At 42.9% G+C, this 21,761-nt stretch overlaps 3 protein-coding genes across 7 annotated transcripts; 2 read left to right on the forward strand and 1 right to left on the reverse strand.

Annotated features, from left to right (window-relative positions):
• Positions 1–1,700: 1,700 nt before the first annotated feature.
• ciapin1 (cytokine induced apoptosis inhibitor 1) lies at positions 1,701–17,248 on the reverse strand. Of its 5 annotated transcripts, none has more exons than XM_046305918.1 (9): positions 17,151–17,248; positions 6,450–6,612; positions 3,975–4,118; positions 3,803–3,882; positions 3,548–3,716; positions 3,390–3,466; positions 3,186–3,307; positions 2,192–2,273; positions 1,701–2,098 (listed from the first exon to the last, which is right to left on the reverse strand). In XM_046305918.1, exons 2-9 carry the CDS (start codon positions 6,604–6,606, stop codon positions 1,988–1,990), a joined length of 942 nt encoding a protein of 313 aa, XP_046161874.1. In that variant the 5' UTR covers positions 6,607–6,612; positions 17,151–17,248; the 3' UTR covers positions 1,701–1,987. The 5 variants fall into 5 exon arrangements, with proteins under 5 accessions (XP_046161874.1, XP_046161884.1, XP_046161865.1 ...); XM_046305928.1 differs by having other exon boundaries at positions 17,156–17,178; XM_046305909.1 differs by lacking the exon at positions 17,151–17,248 and adding an exon at positions 7,758–7,987 and having other exon boundaries at positions 3,390–3,463.
• coq9 (coenzyme Q9 homolog (S. cerevisiae)) lies at positions 7,785–16,130 on the forward strand. Its single transcript, XM_046305946.1, has 9 exons — positions 7,785–7,939; positions 9,781–10,015; positions 13,300–13,435; positions 13,555–13,697; positions 13,813–13,897; positions 14,325–14,429; positions 14,755–14,910; positions 15,576–15,629; positions 15,900–16,130. The coding sequence occupies exons 1-9, from the start codon at positions 7,882–7,884 to the stop codon at positions 15,933–15,935; spliced, it is 1,008 nt and encodes a 335-aa protein (XP_046161902.1). The 5' UTR covers positions 7,785–7,881; the 3' UTR covers positions 15,936–16,130.
• Positions 16,392–21,757, forward strand: polr2c (RNA polymerase II subunit C). Its single transcript, XM_046305959.1, has 9 exons — positions 16,392–16,611; positions 16,964–17,013; positions 20,010–20,078; positions 20,169–20,221; positions 20,337–20,465; positions 20,563–20,614; positions 20,749–20,917; positions 21,013–21,087; positions 21,330–21,757. Exons 1-9 carry the CDS (start codon positions 16,526–16,528, stop codon positions 21,472–21,474), a joined length of 828 nt encoding a protein of 275 aa, XP_046161915.1. The 5' UTR covers positions 16,392–16,525; the 3' UTR covers positions 21,475–21,757.
• The last annotated feature ends 4 nt before the right edge of the window (positions 21,758–21,761 follow it).

Here is a 21,761-nt window from a genome sequence, read left to right on the forward strand (position 1 = left end):
CTTACCTCACCTCGCTCATCAACTTATCCCTGACCGCTGGCTACGTCCCTTCCGTCTTCAAGAGAGCGAGAGTTGCACCCCTTCTGAAAACCTACACTCGATCCCTCCGATGTCAACAACTACAGACCAGTATCCCTTCTTTCTTTTCTCTCCAAAACTCTTGAACGTGCCGTCCTTGGTCAGCTCTCCCGCTATCTCTCTCAGAATGACCTTCTTGATCCAAATCAGTCAGGTTTCAAGACTAGTCATTCAACTGAGACTGCTCTTCTCTGTATCACGGAGGCGCTCCGCACCGCTAAAGCTAACTCTCTCTCCTCTGCTCTCATCCTTCTAGACCTATCGGCTGCCTTCGATACTGTGAACCATCAGATCCTCCTCTCCACCCTCTCCGAGTTGGGCATCTCCGGCGCGGCCCACGCTTGGATTGCGTCCTACCTGACAGGTCGCTCCTACCAGGTGGCGTGGCGAGAATCTGTCTCCTCACCATGCGCTCTCACCACTGGTGTCCCCCAGGGCTCTGTTCTAGGCCCTCTCCTATTCTCGCTATACACCAAGTCACTTGGCTCTGTCATAACCTCACATGGTCTCTCCTATCATTGCTATGCAGACGACACACAATTAATCTTCTCCTTTCCCCCTTCTGATGACCAGGTGGCGAATCGCATCTCTGCATGTCTGGCAGACATATCAGTGTGGATGACGGATCACCACCTCAAGCTGAACTTCGGCAAGACGGAGCTGCTCTTCCTCCCGGGAAGGACTGCCCGTTCCATGATCTCGCCATCACGGTTGACAACTCCATTGTGTCCTCCTCCCAGAGCGCTAAGAACCTTGGCGTGATCCTGGACAACAAACTGTCGTTCTCAACTAACATCAAGGCGGTGGCCCGTTCCTGTAGGTTCATGCTCTACAACATCCGCAGAGTACGACCCTGCCTCACACAGGAAGCGGCGCAGGTCCTAATCCAGGCACTTGTCATCTCCCGTCTGGATTACTGCAACTCGCTGTTGGCTGGGCTCCCTGCCTGTGCCATTAAACCCCTACAACTCATCCAGAACGCCGCAGCCCGTCTAGTGTTCAACCTTCCCAAGTTCTCTCACGTCACCCCGCTCCTCCGCTCTCTCCACTGGCTTCCAGTTGAAGCTCGCATCTGCTACAAGACCATGGTGCTTGCCTACGGAGCTGTGAGGGGAACGGCACCTCAGTACCTCCAGGCTCTGATCAGGCCCTACACCCAAATAAGGGCACTGCGTTCATCCACCTCTGGCCTGCTCGCCTCCCTACCACTGAGGAAGTACAGTTCCCGCTCAGCTCAGTCAAAACTGTTCGCTGCTCTGGCTCCCCAATGGTGGAACAAACTCCCTCACGACGCCAGGACAGCGGAGTCAATCACCACCTTCCGGAGACACCTGAAACCCCACCTCTTTAAGGAACACCTAGGATAGGATAAAGTAATCCTTCTCACCCCCCCCCCCCCCCTTAAAATATTTAGATGCACTATTGTAAAGTGGTTGTTCCACTGGATGTCATAAGGTGAATGCACCAATTTGTAAGTCGCTCTGGATAAGAGCGTCTGCTAAATGACTTAAATGTAAATGTAAAAATAACTTGTGAAAGATTGTCATTGAGTCTATTTTCAGGATTTCCCATTTAAGACTTGTTTTTGTAGAAAACAATACAGATAAGTAATATACACACGGTTAATTGAACTGACATTTATTATGGACACCTGTATGTTAATATGGTGAGTGCCCTGTGAAATCTTCATTGTATGTCCAGGAACAGTTTTTACATGGTCAAATAAGCCTATAACCTGGATTGTTTCGCTACTTCAAACTACCTGCTTTTTGCTCTTATACATGAGACGTAGAAGAGCCATTCTGACCATCTCAGTGAGAACCTGGCATTGGTCATTGACTCCAGGGGGTGGGAGGTTGGAATGATGTAAGGAATGTGATATTCCAGAAGGTATATATTGTGGTTGTTCCTAGGCATCATTTAGCCCTGTGTTGGCTAGTACAATCTTCTCCCCAGGTTTGAAGGCAGGCATCCCAATGTACGGACAGCTGGCACATCGGAAGGCATCGCCCAGATAACACTGAAATTCAGGTCAACAATTACAAACTGGCTTCACAAAGATGCTGGTGTTGACAGCCATGGTGGTTGCATATGGGCAAAGAGTTACACTCACACTTCCACAGGCGGACTTGGGCTGGCTGATTGTCTTGGCACCCTTGCTCTCCTGTTCCAACTCCTCAGCAAGACCACATGAGCTACATAGGAGTAATGACAAACAAGGCAACAGTAAGAATGCCGTCCCCCACAAATGATGCAGCAACCCCCTTGGACTGTCATTTTGTAAATGCCAGATCTCTAGGGCAAGAAGCATCATTCACCCAAGTTGTTAAAATCAGGCCAGTTGTTGGATAATGCATAGGTTTGCTAGACTCATATTTCAGCATAATGCATAGGTTTGCTAGACTCATATTTCAGCATAATGCATAGGTTTGCTAGACTCATATTTCAGCACTGAGTCAAACATGTTCATTGCTTGTTATAGCGTCACCGTGTGGTTGATATGAATGTCCTCACATATGTTGATACTTGAGTGTTTGCAACATATGCACCAAAATTGTGTTACAATATGAATATCATTGACCGATTTATATACATTTGTGCCAGACCACACCCATGTTAATTGGTCAATAGTGGCCAGGTACTATTCCGGAAAATATTACATTGAGAGAACTTTGTCCATAGATTATATATATATATATACACACCACTCATTTGGTGCCAGCAGAGTAGTGTTTTTTTAAACAAATTTAAAATGGTGGAAAATCTGACCTTATGGGTCCCTGAGGCAAATGTGTTCCTTGTGGGGAGAGTGCCCTATGTACAGAATTTCATGACTTAAGGTCAAACAGGGTGAGGGGTGTGACCTTTCAAAGTTCACATTTTCAATCTGGAGACAAATCCACAGTCACCCCCCCAATTTCATTGTGGGGGACATTTACAAGAGAATAGTTATGATAGAAGGCAACCATGTGTGATTATCTCCAGATTTGCACTAGAGATATTCAATAATCAGTTGAACTTTATCACTTGTGATGATGCCAACTAACTTGTTGGTGTATGGGTGAGCCCTGTTTTCTGGAACCAAAGAAAGAGTGAGGGGTGTTTACCAGTTCTTGCAAGCCTTCTTTTTCTTGGTGGTTCCGTCACCACAGGAGGGCGCTTTGAGGGAGGATGCGTCTGGCTTCTTAAAGTCATCAGCATCCAACAGCGCATCTGAATCTACCAGGTCCTGACAAGACAACAGAGTGGCATATTGAGAATCACCATCAGAGAAATATAAAAACTAAAAGATACACAAATCAATCACTCACCACATCATCATCATCCATGTCATTGGCTGACAGGGTCCACGCCCTGGCAGCATTGGGGTCAAGTACAGGTTTGTCTACTGAAACAAAATCAATTACATTTTCAAAGGAGACCAGGAGGAATAGTACGACATGTTAACAGGAGGGAGAACTCCACATACCTGGTTTTGAGGTTTTTTTCCCAAACGAAAGCTTCAGCTGGCTTGAAGAGCCCACTTCAAAGTTGGGTTTAGAAGCAGACATGCGCACCCTGGATAGTGTGTTACCCTGGAAGCCTGTGTATGTCTTCAGGGCAGACACAGCCTCTGGGGTCAGGGGTTCTTTACTGACCTGTCAATGTTTGTAAAGATAAAGTGTGTAAAGTACACCGTGCCTGGAGGAGTGAATCTATGACATTCCAGTGCTGGTTTACTCACCTCAGTCACTGACACCAGGCCAGACAACTTCAAGGCTGATAGAAGCTTCTCAGCAGTCCTCACTTTTTGGTCATCAGTTCCTAAGGACAGGTGTCAAGAATCTGAGTGCTTTACTATGTGTCCTCAATCATGACCAGGACACTCAAATACTTTGCGCTCTCCACCTTCTTACCTGTAACAGGTTCTTCAAGCACTAGTTTTCCGTCAGGTTTGATCAATCTGGCCATCTCTGCTAGTGTCTCTGAGGTGTGGACAGAAAAGCTGTCAGAGAGTACACTTGAGAGGACCCAGTCATAGCTTGATGCTGCATGTGAAGCTGAGGAAAGGAGAGAAAAGAGCATGTAGTTAATAAAATTGTACAATCCGATGCCCTTATAACAACTGTATATATAGACATATCAGACATGCGTTGTTCACACCCATGACACCCACCAGCTCAGATTTTTTTTAAATAATCCTGTAGTTAAAAGCAGATAAGATTTGCATTCCTCCAACTTTATTCTGTTTATATACCCAACATCCGAGTTGAACAAAAATTTTTTTCCTAATAATAAGACATGTGGAATCCAACTAAATAGTCAAAAGCCACCCATGGACCCCCTACGCCAAACCCACCCCAACAACGAGTATACCGTATCAGTTCTCTATGTAGTATGGAGCCGTTAGGGTTATGTCCTATCCTACATCCTGATATTCTGACCACTAGCTGGTGCTGTTCTTGCTAGTAGCTAATTTCTGACAAATAAAGTTTGATTTATAGTGACACTCATTCACCTGAGGATCTGTTACAACACTTAGGTCGAAAGGCCGAAACACCCTAGGAACCAAAAGGTACACTACTGACGATGCGCTCCCCAAATTTCACCAGGCTCACTGTTCATTAACTCTTGGAAGTGCTTGCACAAAGGATAGTAACATCTCATCCTGTGTTCTTGGAATCATATGCTTGTTCTTAAACCAATGCATTGACATGTGGGTCGTTCCACATGTGGGTCGTTCCACCTCAAACTCCCCCTCAATGTTAAAGGGAAAAATACATATTGGTTTCCTTACCCTGTAAGCAGTTTATGGACAAGTTATGACAGCAACCCATGCTTTGGTTTTGTTTACTTTGCCAAACTCCAACTTTTTTGCATTTGTGGCACAAATCCAATGCAAGTCAACGTTAGCTATAATAGCATTTTTGCTGTTGAGTTAGTTATAAAATGTATTGTAAGATACTTTAGGATGATTTGGACATGAAGCATGAAACTGCTAATATTAAGTACCATTAACCACGTTTCCATCCACAGTTTTTATGCAATTAAAGACATACCATTTTTTTTTTTATTATGACAGCTGTGATGGAAACAGGACGTTTAGGTTTTTAAATGTCAACAGAATTTGTTCATTTGACCTGGTGGGATCTTTTTGTGTCAGTTAAATTAATTATACATGAATGGCGGTGGAAACACTTTTATTCGCAAATATTTATATAATAACCATCACATTGAAGTAAATTTGGATTTATGAGATGATATATTGTGTGGTCCTCCCACTACAATTCAGGAAACCATGCAGTTTATTAGGCTACAGATGAAATAGATGATGAACTTCACGATGGTGAAAGTACATGGTGATCTTGAAGCTCCTTTCAAATAAATATTGATAATATTCTGGTGACATGATGATTGATGCTTGACTGCCATTTGACAAATTAACAAATCTCATGTAGAATACCCTACAGTAGGTTATCTGCAAACTGATTTTTTGACCATTTCTTTGTAATCCTCATGTCTTACTCATTGTTACATTTTTTGGGGGGTGGGGGGTCCATATCAGATGTTACTTAATATATTTATTGAACATTACAGGAATCCTATAATTTAAAAAATGGCAATTTGGGTGCAATCAACTAGCTTTATTATTTCAACAAAATAATGTTTCAGGAAAGCTCATATTATCTGTTTCTAATTTCAGATACAATTTCGTAACGATCTGAGATGGTGGGTGTCAAAATCCTCTGTCCTGTGCTTTTTGAGGTGGAACGACCCACATGTCAATGCATGGGTTTAAGAACAAGCATAGGCTAAGTGTTGTAACAGATCCTCAGGTGAATGAGTGTCACTATAAATCAAACTTTATTTGTCACATGTGCCGAATACAACATGTGTAGACCTTACCGAGAAATGCTTACTTACAAGCAGTTCAAGAAGAGTTAAGAAAATATTTACCAAATAAACTAAATAAAAAATTATAAAAAGTATAAAAAGTAACACAATAAAACAACATTAACGAGGCTATATACAGGGGGTAACGAGTCACTGTGCAGAGGTACAGGTTAGTTGAGGTAATCTGTACATGTAGGTAGAGGTGAAGTGTACATGTAGGTAGGGGTGGAGTTATGGGCTCCTGAGTGACGCAGAGGTCTAAGGCACTGCATCTCAGTGCTAGAGGCGTCACTACAGACACGCTGGTTCGAATCCAGACTTTATCACAACCAGCCGTGATTGAGAGTCCCATAGGTCGGAGCACAATTGGTCAAACATCATCCGGGTTTGGCCGGTGTAGGCTGTCATTGTAAATAATACATTTGTTCTAAACTGACTTGCCTAGTTAAATAAAAATAAACAAATTACAGATGAATACGCATAGATAATAAACTTACACATCATAAGTCTTTCCATATTCTCCAGGGACACTCGGCCATCGGTGCCAACCATGGCCCCTAGACTCTCTGCCAGCTCCTTCAGGGTTGTTGGGGACGAAGGCTGGCTCCACACCAAAAGCACCTTATCTCCTGCTTTCACACCAAGGTCTGCCATGTCTTCCTGCAAAGCAGCAATCAATTAACTCAATGTAATTTAAAATTGACTAAAGAAACCACCACAGGACAGCTTCTCCTATCAGACTTGACTTATCTGAGTGGGTTGACATCCTGCTGATAACACAGCAGGGAGACAGGAGTTTTACTAGACCAGGGGAAGACAAGAAGCAATAGGGTTTACTCATTCCAAAATCTGTCCTTGTACACTGTTCCCAGAGCGACGGGTTGGGTTAAATGCGGAAGACACATTTCAGTTCAACGCATTCAGTTGTACAGCTGACTAGGTACCCCCCTTTCCCTTTAGTATTTTTTTTTAATGCAGGTCAATGAAAAAATGTATTGCTAATTTGCTACTTGGGGCTTATTTGATCGAAAATATGCTTCGTAATGTCTAGGTTGTTACGAATGCAGTGATATAAGTTGACGCAGGTGGCATTTCGGCAACTTATATTGGAGTTGTGCACCTGTTATTCACACGCGTATCTGCCCTATCACTGATCTCGCCTGCCTTCCATCTTTGAGGACATGCATTTCCATTGTTAGAGCGGTCACTCGACTATCTTGTCAATATAATAGATAATCTTTGACTAAAGCACCCTGATAGCAGCAGTCACATGACCTGAATGATTGCAAAACATAAATAATACACAATGCTTTACTGATTTATGTTAGGATTTCACATTTTCAGGACTAGTTACAGCCAGCACCTTGCATCAGTTACACATACTAACATTAATCCTGATGTATCTCTGTAGTTCAGGGCTAGAATCCAACCTCATAATAAACACACATGAAATGTGTAATATTCTAGAACCGACTAGAAACCAAAAAACGTTTCTGGCAAACGACGCTACTACCAGTCAAACAGACACCATCAGGCATATTTAACCAACTTGTGTTCTATAAATTATATTGGTCTTATCGCCTCGTTTAATTGTCTTTGTGACAACCAGCCAGCTAGTAACGGCGTGACATAGAAGTTCATTAATGCTAGCTAGTATAAGCTAAAACGTTCCAATCAAAATGTATGTTTTCGCTATGCAAACTCAACCAAACGTGTAGTAATTCCGCTTTCACTTTGAGAATTCTGAACATTAAATAGGGCAAAGGGGTTTCGGTCAAAGTTAGATCACCTGCTTGCTAACTTACCTCTCCGGTCAAAACAATGGCCTCGTTCAAAACAACTGGGAAATATTCGACTTGCGTGCTGCTTAAAGAGAGTCGCATAAAAATGACGCGTCTGATATCTTCAAAAAACAGTTTGTAGCTAGATATGGCGGCGCTGCTACAAGGACTTCGAATTGGAAGAGCCCTTCGATGTCTTGGCAGCGGTGAGCCAAGACTTGCTAGTTGGTCTTAGTCTAGACATTAGCTCAGGAACTTGTTTTTGGTAATCGTGTAGATTTATTTAGGTCTAAATCGCAAGAGAGCTTGCTAACCAGCTAGCCAACCAATGGGAACACACTTATCGGAGAAGGTGATAATGAAGGACAGAATTAGATTACATAATGTTGGCTAACTACTCATTGCAAGCTACATCTCAGCGCAAGAAAACATTTAACTTATCACAATTGCAAGTATTAAGCTCTTTATTGCAATACACGTAGCTAGGTAACGTTAATATGCAATAATTGACCCCTTAAATTGTGAGAGGGTGGCGAGTCCAGTCAAGCCTGCTTGTATTTTCACAAACTACCTAGCTACATAGGGACTCCCCCACCCATTATTTGGCAACTATACTGAACAAAAATATAAAGTGTTGGTCCCACGTTTCATGAGCTGAAATAACATATCCCAGATATTTTTATTTGGCACAAAAAGCTTTTCTCTAAAATGTTGTGCATGGATTTGTTTACGTCGCTGTTATTGAGCCTTTCTCCACTGCTTCTCGGTGTTAGAGGCGTCACTACAGACCCTGGTTCGATTCCAGGCTGTATCACAACCGGCCGTGATTGGGAGTTCCATAGGGTGGCGCACATTTGGCCCAGCGTTGTTAGGGTTTGGCACATCATTTTAAGGGGCGGCAAACCCTAGCAACGCTAGTGGTTAGAGTGTTGGACTAGTAACCGAAAGGTTGCAAGTTCGAATCCCCGAGCTGACATGGTACAAACCTGAACAGGCAGTTAACCCACTGTTCCTAGGCCATCATTGAAAATAAGAATTTGTTCTTAACTGACTTGCCTAGTAAAATTAAAATAAATTAAAATAAGAAGCTAATCAGGTGCATTTTATGCTGGGGATAAAAGGCCACTATTGCAGTTTTGTCACAACACAATGCTACAGATGTCTAAAATTGAGGGAGGTTGCAATTGGCATGCTTGTTGACAGCAGGAATGTCCACCAGAGCTGTTGCCAGAATGAAATATTAATTTCTCTACAATGAGAGGCTCCTCCAACATTGTTTTAGAGAATTTGGCAGTACGTTCAACCGCAGACCACATGTATGGTGGTGTGTATGGTGGTGTGATGTCAACGTTGTGAACAGAGTGCCTGATGATGGCAGTGGGATTATGGTATGGGCAGGCATAAGTTACAGACAACGAACACAATAGTATTTTATCGATGGCAATTTGAACAATACAGTGACGAGATCATGAGGCCCATTGTCGTGACATTCATCTGCCGCTTTCAGCATGATAATGCACAGCCCCATGTCACAAGGATCTGTACACAATTCCTGGAAGCTGAAAATGTCCCAGTTCTTCCACGGCCTGCATACGCACCAGACATGTCACCCGTTGAGCATGTTTGGGATGCTCTAGATTGATGTGTACAACAGCGTGTTCCCAACAATATCCAGCAACTTTGCACAGCCATTGAAAAGGAGTGGGACAACATTCCACAGGCCACAATCAACAGCCTGGTCAACTCTATGCGAAGGAGATGTTGCGCTTCTAGAGGGAAATGGTGGTCACACCAGATACTGACTGGTTTTCTGATCCACCCCCCCCTACCTTTTTTTGAAGGTATCTGTATTCCCAGTCATGTGAAATCCATAGATTAGGGCCTAATTTATTTATTTAAATTGACTTACATGAACTAACTCAGTAAAATATTTGACATTTATATTTTTGTTCAGTATAAGTTAAGCTAATACATGTGCTCAGGACACAGGATGCAAAGTTTCAGTATGAACATAATTACAGCATCTTTCTCTGATTATTTATTCTAGTGGTGGTTCCTAAAACATCCAGTCCCCAGTGTAATGGCCTGAGACGAGGCTTGCACTGTGCTGCAATTCGGCTTCAGGGGGACAAGGATAAGTCCATCCCAGTCCCTCCATCCTCCACCGCATCCCAGACTACAACTTTCCACGAACATTATCAAGCTCACCCATCTGAACATGACACAGCCACATCAGCGCAGGAAGCTGCTGCTGCTGAGGAGGCTCCCCAGCCCAACATCAGGTTAGGATGATACTGCAAACTGACACTTACACACCGTACCAATGCATAACATTACCATACCACATTGTGACATTGCTGCTGATCTTGAACACCCAGAACTAACATCTTTAGTGTGTCAGATGCTCTAATAAATTCTGGGGGGAGACATGTTAGAAAATGTACTAACGAGATTAGCGAAATCTCCACCCGTCTAAACCGCAACTCTCAACCTTTCTATTGGCCACACCTGAAATTGTGAGTACCAGAACAAAGTTCCAATTGACAGATTGCATCTGTCCGCGAGAGATTACATTGCAACTGGAACAACATTGTCATTTTGTTCTTAAGTTACTCCTGACGTGTGTATGCCAACCGTCTACACTGTGTTCACTGGGTTTTTTTGCATTATTTGTAACTTATTTTGTACATAATGTTTCTGCAACTGTATCTTACTGCAAAAAAGAGCTTCTGGATATCAGGACAGCGATCACTCACCTCAGATTAGACTAAGATTTTTTTCTTCAACAAGCAGGAAGAATAGGACATTCCCCAAACACCAGAACAGGGCCAATATCCCCATTAGTTGCAAGAGGAGACGCAGAGCGGGATGCCTTGTGAGGACCCGCAGGAGGCAATTGGGAAAGCTGCCGTTATCGTCAATATTACTCGCCAACATACAATCATTGGACAATAAATTAGACTTAGGTACGATCACGAATATCCTACCAACGGGACATCAAAAACTGTGATATCCTATGTCTCACGGAATCGTGGCTGAATGACGACATGGATATTCAGCTAGCGGGATATACACTGCACCAGCAAGATAGAACAGCACACTCCAGTAGGGGGGGGCTGTTTATTTACCACCACAGACAGATGCTGGCACTAAGACCACACTCAGTCACCTGTGTATGGAAATAAGCAAACAGGAAACCACTCAGAGGCGGCGCTCCTAGTGGCCGGAGACTTTAATGCAGGGAAACTTAAATCTGTTCTACAAAATTTCTATCAACATGTTAAATGTGCAACCAGAGGGAAAAAAATTCTAGACCACCTGTACTCCACACACAGAAACGCATACAAAGCTCTCCCTCGCCCTCCATTTGGTAAATCTGACCACAACTCTACCCACCTGATTCCTGCTTACAAGCAAAAATTAAAGCAGGAAGCACCAGTGACTCGGTCTGTTAAAAAAAAGTGGTCAGATGAAGCAGATACTAAACAATAGGACTGTTTTGCTATCACAGACTGGAACATGTTCCAGGATTCTTCTGTTGGCATTGAGGAGTACACAACATCAGTCACTGGCTTTATCAATAAGTGCATTGAGGACGTCGTCCCCACAGTGACTGTACTTACATACCCCAACCAGAAGCCATGGATTACAGACAACATCTGCACTGAGCTAATGGGTAGAGCTGCCGCTTTCAAAGTGTGGGACTCTAACCCAGAAGCTTACAAGAAATCCTGCTATGCCCTGCGACGAACCGTCAAACAGGCAAAGCGTCAATACAGGGCTAAGACTGAATCATTCTACACCATCTCGAACGCTCGTCTTGTGTGGCAGGACTTGCAAACTATTACAGAGGGAAGTACAGCCGAGAGCTGCTCAGTGACACGAGCCTACCAGATGAGCTAAATCCCTTCTATGCTCGCTTTGAGGCAAGCAACACTGAAGCATGCATGAGAGCATCAGCTGTTCCGGACGACTGTGATCACGCTACGCTCTCTGTAACCGATGTGAGTAAGACCTTTAAACAGGTCAACATACAAGGCTGCGGGGCCAGACGGATTACCAGGACATGTGCTCCGGGCATGTGCTGACTAACTGGCAGGGGTCTTCATTGACATTTTCAACATGTCCCTGATGGAGTCTGTAATACCACCAAAGGCAACCTGCCTAAATGACTACAGACCCATAGCACTCACGTCCGTAGACATTAAGTGCTTTGTAAGGCTGATAACTCACATCAACACCATTATCCAAGAAACCCTAGACCCACTCCAATTTGCATACCGCCCAAATAGATCCACAGATGATGTAATCTCTATTGCACTCCACACTGCCCTTTCCCACCTGGTCAAAAGGAACACCTATATGAGAATGCTATTCATTGACTACAGCTCAGTGTTCAACACCATAGTGCCCTCAAAGCTCATCATTAAGCTAAGGATCCTGGGACTAAACACCTCCCTCTGCAACTGGATCCTGAACTTCCTGACGGGCCGCCCTCAGGTGGTGAGGGTAGGTAGCAACACATCTGCCACGCTGATCCTCAACACTGGAGCCCCCCAGGGGTGCGTGCTCAGTCCCCTCCTGTACTCCCTGTTCACCCACGTCTGCATGGCCAGGCATTACTCCAACACCATCATTAAGTTTGCTGATGACACAACAACGACAACAACAACGTCACCGACAACGACGAGACAGCCTATAGGGAGGAGGTCAGAGACCTGGCTGGGTGGTGCCAGAATAACAACCTATCCCTCAACGTAACCAAGAATAAGGAGACTATTGTGGACTACAGGAAAAGGAGGACCGAGCACATCTCCATTCTTATTGACAGGGCTGTAATGGAGCAGGATGAGAGCTTGAAGTTCCTTTGTGTCGACATCACCAACAAACTAGATTGGTCCAAACACACCAAGACGATTGTGAAGAGGGCACGAGAAAAAGCCTATTCCCCCTCAGGAAACTAAAAAGATTTGGCATGGGACCTGACTGAGATCCTCAAAAGGTTCTACAGCTGCAACATCGAGAGCATCCTGACTGATTGCATCACTGCCTGGTACAGCAATTGCCCGGCCTCCGACCGCAAGGCACTACAGAGGGTAGTCCGGCTACACGGACTATTTACATTGTGTCCCTTTTACGCTGCTGCTACTCTCTGTTTATCATACATGCATAGTCACTTTAACTATACATTCATGTACATACTACCGTCAATTGGCCCGACCAACCAGTGCTCCCGCACATTGGCTAACTGGGATATTTGCCTTGTGTCCCACCACCCACCAATCCCTCTTTTACGTTACTGCTACTCTCTGTCCATCATATATGCATCGTCACTTTAACCATATCTACATGTACATACTACCTCAATCAGCCTGACTAACCAGTGTCTGTATATAGCCTCGCCACTTATTTTTCACTTTTTTAAATGTTTTTATTTCTTTACTTACCTATTGTTCACATACCTTTTTTGCACTATTGGTTAGAGCCTGTAAGTAAGCATTTCACTAACGTCTACACCTGTTGTATTCGGCGCTCGTGACAAATAAACTTTGATTTGATGGTGCAGTTATGTAGACCAGAGTGGAGAACAAGGAGAAGACTATGAAACAGAGGAGCAACTGCAAGTGCGCATCCTTAACGCTGCGCTGGACTTTGTCCCACTACATGGTTGGACTGTTGAAGCCATTTCAGCAGGAGCTGAGGTTAGTGAGTTTAGGGATATTGGATTCACTGTAGTTGTGTGGATGGAGAGGTTGTAAAGTGTAAGGTAATGTGACTAAATATAATTGTTGCTTTCCTATCACTGTTTTCCTCTGAGCAGACCCTGGGTCTCTCAGCAGCCTCCAGTGGAATGTTCCAGAATGGGGCAGGGGACCTGGTCCTGCACTTCATAGCTCAGTCCAATACCCAGCTAACAGAGCAACTGGCAGAGCATCACAATCAGGTCCAACTTGGTCAGGCAGAGTAAGTTCCCGCACTCTAAAATTAGCAGGTGGAAGAATGATATTGCAGTTAGGATTCAAACATGTATATGATTTGTTATTGGTATGTATGTGAGCATGTGTTAATTTTCTTGCAGACCAAAGAAAACTGCCGAGTTTCTTAGGGATGCAGTAGAAACCAGATTGAGGATGTTGACCCCATACATAAATAATTGGCCACAGGTATCTTGCACACAACACAGTATAACAATTGGGCCCTATGTGCCCTAGACCTTGACAACTGACAGTTAATCCCCTCACCTTGAACCAGGTCAAGCTACTCCTTGATATAAGGTAACCTAATCCTGTAACGTCTTTGACACACTAATAGAGGCAACCATTTATTACACCTGTACACCACAGGGGGTTGGTGGCACCTTAATTGGGGAGAACTGGCTTGTGGTAATGGTTGGAGTGGTATCAAACGAATGGTTTCCATGTGGTTTGATGCCATTCCGATTTCTCAGTTCCAGCCATTTGCCATACAGCTTACTTAGAAATGTACCACTGCCGTCCACATTATTAGTCTCTCCCAATTATTATTTTTTATTACACTCTAACAAATATCATTTTTTCCCTGCTGATTTAAAGTACATCTTCCTTTCTCCAGGCTTTGAGTATTCTGTTTCTGCCACACAACATACCAAACAGTCTGAAGCACCTCTCCACCCTGGTGGATGATATCTGGTACTATGCTGGAGACCGCTCCACAAATGTGAGTCGATCCCCTCTGCCTACATACCCCTCTTCCCATGTCTTCCTCACCCCTTTTCATCATCACCTCATACTATCTGGCCTGCCTCTGCAAAGGTTACTACTCACCACCTCTCCCTCTCACTTTTAGCACAGTTTACTCCTTTAATCCATCTCCTATGCGCTATAATATCCCTATTTTACATGTGTGCTACTGACATTTGTCTAATCCAAATATTTATATTTCCATCATGACGAAGGTTTTAGGATAGTCTGTCAACAACCACTATGCTGTGTCTGTTTATCAAAATCCTATTTTCTCAGTTTTCCCTCTGTTCTCATCTCAGTTGAACTGGTATACAAAACGAGCTGCACTGACCGGGATCTATAACACCACAGAGCTGGTGATGGTACAGGACTCCTCAGAAGACTTCCAGGACACCTGGAACTTCCTTGACAACCGCATCCAGGATATTGTCAACATGGCCAACACCACCAAACGGGTACCATTTCCTCAGTCTGTGTATAGTCTCTTAATATACACTACCGTTCAAAAGTTTGGGGTCACTTATCAATGTTCTTGTTTTTGAAAGAAAAGCTAATTTTTTTGTCCATTAAATTTACATCAAATTGATCAGAAATACAGCGTAGACATTTGTTGTAAAATGACTATTGAATCTGGAAATGGCTGAAATTTCGTTCCAATGGCACGTTGTGTTAGCTAATCCAAGTTATTTTAAAAGGTTAAATGATCATTAAAGCCTTTTTGCAAAAATGTTTTCTAAAGATCAATTAGCCTTTTAAAATGATAAACTTGGATTAGCTAACCATGTGCCATTGGTACACAAGTGATGGTTGCTGATAACGGGCCTCTGTACGCCTATATAGATATTCCATTAAAAATAAATATACCGTTTCCAGCTACAATTAACAATGTCTGCACTGCATTTCTGATCAATTTGATGTTATTTTAAATGGGCAGAAAGTGTTTCTTTCAAAAACAATCATTTCTAAGTGACCCCAAACTTTTGAACGGTAGTGTAGGTAAATGGTCACCAGTAATGAAATGTAAAATGTATAAATCATTAGAAAGACCTCACTAGTATACAACCTATATTAAGGGAACTCTATACGTGTAATTGACATATTTTGCTATTGTGTCCTGTAGGTGGCATCCACAGGAGAAGCAGTGGTGCAGGGGCTTATGGGAGCTGCTGTTACGGTGAGGATGCTAGAGAGAATATGCATGTTTGAGATGCACAGAATAAAGGATTATTATAACACATTGACAGCTTAAACACTTCTCTAGACATTGTGAAGATATGTTGTATCTGTGTCTTGAACACGCACAGCCTCATTGCTTGTAACCTTAGGTAGCTTTTTCCCCAAAAATTCTGCATAGTTTAAAATGATAATACCAGGCACTGCATTTGTTTAGTTCCAATTGTATTTCGTGTGTTTAGTAGTGACTGGAGATTTCTCTATTTTTCAGCTGAAAAATCTAACCGGAATTAACCAGAGACGGTGAAACAAGATGGCTATTTCTGTTCCACCATCCCCTCTTATCTCTGCCAATCAGGAGTTTGTGTTTCAATTGGTTTTCCCTCATACCCACTCCTATCCCTTTGTGTATAAAGGATACAAAAATGTGATTGTATTTGAAACATTTTTGTTCGGCTCCATTGAGAGATCCTAAATAAATTACAGATGAATTACAACAGAACAATTTTCTATTTGTTTTTCACCCAAATTGATTTAGGATGAGGACAAAGCATAATCGGAAAGTGTCAACTAAGAAACAAATCTATATTAGATATATCCTGTGTGTATTAACACCTCTCTCTAGGAGTTCCTACAATGCGTTAACAACACTGCATGGATTTTTATCTTGGTGCATTTTTTTTTTTTTTTTTTTTTTACATTTAGAACATATTTCTGGACGTCACGGTGTGACCCGGATGTTAAAAAGAACCCGCCCACCACGACTGACCAATCAGACTATTGATTTATTTCGGCCAATAAGCGGTAAGCAATTTGAGGCCTTCCCGGTGGCGTTGTTTAGACCGACCGACAAGACGTGTACATTTTAATGTACATTGCTTTTCTTATACGTTAACCATGCCGTATGCTAACCAGCCAATAGTGAAGATCACAGAACTGACGGATGAGAATGTTAAGTTTGTCATTGAGAACACCGACCTGTCGTGAGTAACCATTCAACTGATTATCAAGAAGTTGTTAGCGAGCTTGCGATAGGGTAGCCAATGTTAGCGCGCCTGCGATAAACTTGGTAATCACAGCTGTAAATGTTTTGATCGTTGTACTGGAATAAATAAGTTGCAATGGAAACAGACGTGTGACTAACTAGCTAACGTTAGTTGGCTTGCAAGGGTGGCGCACCGGGGCTTACACCATTGTCTCTCCTGGCTCTTATCTGGGGTCGTGGTGCTCGACGACATGGAGGGCTTGCTGCTAGATCATATTCTTATTACAAGAGACTGCTACTGTTTAAAGTTTCACATTCATTCTTTCACGTGTGTTATCTTATTTATACAGGGTTGCGAATTCCATCCGACGTGTCTTTATGTCAGAAGTTGCAACAATAGGTAAGAGTGATTTAAATCAGGCTGTACATAATTAATTGGTACTAGTGTATATACAGCCTGAAACGAATAGCTGCAAACTCGTAACTAAATTGTCCTTACAAGACAGAATGTTTATAGAAAATTACATTTAAACTTACTCTACCGGTTGTATGTGAGATGTGTCCTTCAGCTGCTCGAAATTTGCAATATGGTGTAATTGCAAACCGCAATTCGAGGCGTTTCTTGATGTGGGCGTTTCTTTATCAGGTACGCCAATTTGTGCCTGCCATTGGTCAATTCCGGTGTTATGATACTGGTTTCTCGACACAGATTATTTGTTTACATAGGTTAGGATAAGTACCGTGGCAGATTTTTAAAAACAAATATCTTATGTTTCACTGAGTTATAGCTGAACAAAGACATGGATAATATACAGTTGGCTGGTTTTCCTGTGCAATTGCAAAAAAAGAACAGCTACGTTGTCTATTTCTCAATAACAGCTGGTGTGCGAAATTAAATATTAAGGAAGTCTCGAGGTTTTGCTCACCTGAGGTAGAGTATCTCATGATAAGCTGCAGATCACACTATTTACCAAGAGTTTTCTATTTTTTTGTAGCTGACTATTTACCAACACAGATGCTGGCACTAAGACCACAGTCAATGAGCTGTATAAAGCCATAAGCATACAAGAAAATGCTCATCCAGAGGTGGCATTCCTAGTGGCCAGGGGCTTTAATGCAGGAAAACAAATCTGTTTGACCTAATTTCGACCAGCATGTTACATGTGCAACCAGAGGGGGGAGGGGACTCTAGACCACCTTTACTCTACACACAGAGACGTGTACAAAGCTCGCTCTTCCATTTGGCGAATCTGACTTATTCTATCCTCCTGATTCCTGCAAAAACAAAAGCAGGAAGTACCAGTGACTCACTCAATACGGAAGTGGCCAGATGACGCAGATGCTCAGCTACAGGACTGTTTTGCTAGCACAGACTGGAATATGTTCCGTGACTCATCAGATTGCATTGAGGAGTATACCACATCAGACACCGGCTTCATCAAAGCACATCAATGACATTGTTGACCGTACGTACATACCCCAACCAGAAGCCATTAATTACAGGCAACATCTGAACTAAAGGCTAGAACTGCCACTTTCAAGGAGCGGGACTCTAACCTAGACACTTATAAGAAGTCCCGCTATGCCCTCAGACAGACCATCAAACGGGCAAAGCGTAAATACAGGACTGAGATTGAATCCTACTACACAGGCTCCGATGCTCGTCGGCTGTGGCAGGGCTTGCAAACTATTACGGACTACAAAGGGAAGCCCAGCCGACCTCTAGAGGGCTGGGTGCACTGCTGGCCAGGGCGGGCGTAGGGCGATTGGTGGAAAAGATGTAGATGACCTCTCGAGTAAGGGGGCTCTGAGGGGCACAGTGACACAAGCCTACCAGAAGAGCTAACTGCGCTTCGAAGCAAGCAACACTGAAGCATGCGTGAGAGCACCAGCTGTTCCAGATGACTGTGTGATCACGCTCGCCAGGTCAACATTCACAAGGCCAGGCGGATTACCAGGACGTGTACTCCGAGCATGTGGCACCAGGACAACAACCTCTCTCAACGTGATCACGACAAAACGATCATTATGGTCCAAACACACCAAGACATTTGTGAGGAGAGTGCAACAATGCCTATTTCCCCCTCAGGACACTGAACAGATTTGGCATGGGTCCTCAGATCCTCAAAGTTTTACAGTTGTATTGAGAGCATTGGTTTCATGACCGCCTGGTATGGCAACTGCTCGGCGATGAAATAACACATGGCATTCTCTCAACTGGCTTCATTAGGTAATCACCTGGAATGCATTTCAATTAACAGATGTTAAATTAATTTGTGGAATTTCTTTCCTTAATGCATTTTGAGCCAATCAGTTGTGTTGTGACAAGGTAGGGGGGGTATACAGAAGATAGTCCTATTTGGTACAAGACCAAGTCCATATTATATCAAGAACCGTTTAAGACATGAAGGTCAGTCAATACGGAACCTTGCAAGAACTTTGAAAGTTTCTTCAAGTGCAGTCGCAAAAACCATCAAGCGCTATGATGAAACTGGCAATGTAGAAAATAGTCTAAATAAAAACCCTTGAATGAGTAGGTGTTCTAAAACTTTTGACCGGTATTGTACATATGACCTCAACTAACCTGTACCCCTGCACATTGACTCTGTACCAGTACCCCCTGTATATAGCCTCGTTGATCTTTTTATTTTATTTGGTCAATATTTTTTCTTAACTGCATTGTTGGTTAAGGGCTTGACAGTAAGCATTTCACGGTAAGGTCTACTACACCGGTTGTATTCGGCGCATGTGATAAATACAATTTGAATTGAGATTAGGATCATTAACGTGGCTGGTTAGGATCATTACTGGCGTGGCAGGTTTAGGAGAATGAGGTTAGGAAAGGGGTTGGGGTTAGGCTCAGCTACATTGCTACAGTCAACAACTGATGTCCCTGAAGCGAAAGAAATGTCCACAGACCAATGGCGAGCATCAATGGGTGTAACTTCATATCAGAAATGCCCCTAATTTGCAGTCTGCAATTACTCTTCTCAAAAATTGAGACAAAGTACCCACATGAAAATATTTTTTACTCAACTTTTTATAGAGGCATATTACCATCTCTCTAAAAAGTTGGGTAAACAATACATTCCTGTGGATATTCTCAAATTACGTGAAGCTGAAAGACTAACAGCACAGACAGAGTAAGTTTTTAAATGTAATTTTATTCATCATTCTGGCTTGTAAGGAACATTTTAGATGATTTTGCAGGCATTTGTCAGGCTGTGTATATACCAATTGTGTATTACAGCCTGATTAATCAGACTAGGTAAAATACAGCATCACCCGTGGTTGTTATAATCTCATGAACGTGTAGACATTTGTTAGTCGTGTCTTCCCCAGTCCCCACAATGATTAATATTTTTTGGAAGTGTTCATGTCCTTGTTTAATTTCAGCTATTGATTGGATTCAAATTGATGCAAATTCTTCTGTGATCCACGACGAGTTTATTGCTCACAGAGTGGGTATGTAGTTAATGTATTATAAGACTTTTTTTCTCCTTTTATACCAATATTGTACTGATCACTAACTCAGTCTATGGTCTCATTTTTCAGGTCTTATTCCCCTTACCAGTGATGATGTTGTGGACAAGATGCAGTACTCCAGAGTAAGCATTTGGACACCTGATTAAGACCAGACAATGGCTGAAAGTTATGTTTGCTAGCCATGCTCACTTGAAGATAAAACCACTAAGTCTTTTCACCTATTCCCGTCTACCGCAGGACTGTACATGTGACGATTTCTGCCCAGAATGCTCTGTTGAACTGACACTAGACGTTCGCTGCACAGAGGACCAGACCCGCCATGTGACCTCACGAGACCTGCTGTCCAACCACCCTCGAGTCATTCCTGTGAGTGCACTTCCATTCAACAGTAATTCACATACAGATTTTCCTCCCCGTATTATTTTGTTCGGAAGCAAGTTAACTTATCTTATTTGATCTTTAGGTGACCTCCAAGAGTCGAGACAATGATCCCAATGACTATGTTGAACAGGATGGTAGGCTGCTCTTTCCAATGGTTTTCTATTAAATTATTTTTTTATAAATATTTGGTCTCTTACATTCATTGCTGCTCTCGCATTATCATTCTACCCTCATCCTCATCTTGGCTCTGCCTCCTTCCTCTCGTCAGACATTTTGCTTGTGAAGCTTAGGAAGGGTCAGGAGCTGCGTCTCAGAGCTTATGCCAAAAAGGGTTTTGGCAAGGAGCATGCCAAGTGGAACCCTACAGCAGGGGTGTCCTTTGAGTATGACCCAGACAATGCACTGAGGCACACTGTTTATCCACGGCCAGAGGAATGGTGGGTTACATTTTAATGTTTTTAATGGAGACCCATGACCGTATTCTGTGAGGGGGAGAGTTACTGTGAATTGACCCAGAGTTTTTCTGTCTCAGGCCAAAGAGTGAATACTCAGAGATTGAGGAGGATGAGGTGCAAGCACCCTTTGACCCCAATGGCAAACCTGAGAGGTGAGTATCAGTTAATTGGAGTCTAAATGGTTCTTTACCAGTCAGTACCAATGTATTGAATTACATGTCTGTTATTGAGCATTTGTGTCCTTCAGTGTCAACTGTCGCATTCCAATGATGACTGTGATACAGGTTTTGATGGTGTTAAAGCAGTATGTGATGACAAAAGATGGTGAATAATGATCAGTAGGAAAGATGGTAGAGATGTCACTGTTAATTTGTGTTGTGGCACAAACTTGCAGGTTCTATTATAACGTGGAGACATGTGGCTCACTGCGACCGGAGACCATCGTCATGTCTGCTCTGGCAGTGCTGAAAAAGAAACTGAGTGATTTACAGACCCAGCTGAGTCACGAAATCCAGAGTGATGTCCTCACGATCAACTGAGTCCTGCCGTTTTAGCCAGTTCTACACTGCTCACAGAGATCAGAAGCAGACCCAGTTCCAAATGATGGATTTATTTGATGGTAGCAAATTTGTGATATTGGTAGGAGAAATGTTGATCCAACCATATCAGATCACCTACTGATATCGTCTATTGTTTCTACATCATCCACCATATTGTTTTGTCTACATCTCCGCTTTGTAGAAGTTGTTTGCAGGATTCTTTTTTTTAAATTGTATTTTGTATAATGAACCTTTTTTTTCAATAAACCCCCATTTTCATCCAGCTT

Source organism: Oncorhynchus gorbuscha, linkage group LG02 (genome assembly GCF_021184085.1).
Source record: "Oncorhynchus gorbuscha isolate QuinsamMale2020 ecotype Even-year linkage group LG02, OgorEven_v1.0, whole genome shotgun sequence".
NCBI classification, from domain to species: Eukaryota; Metazoa; Chordata; class Actinopteri; order Salmoniformes; family Salmonidae; genus Oncorhynchus; species Oncorhynchus gorbuscha.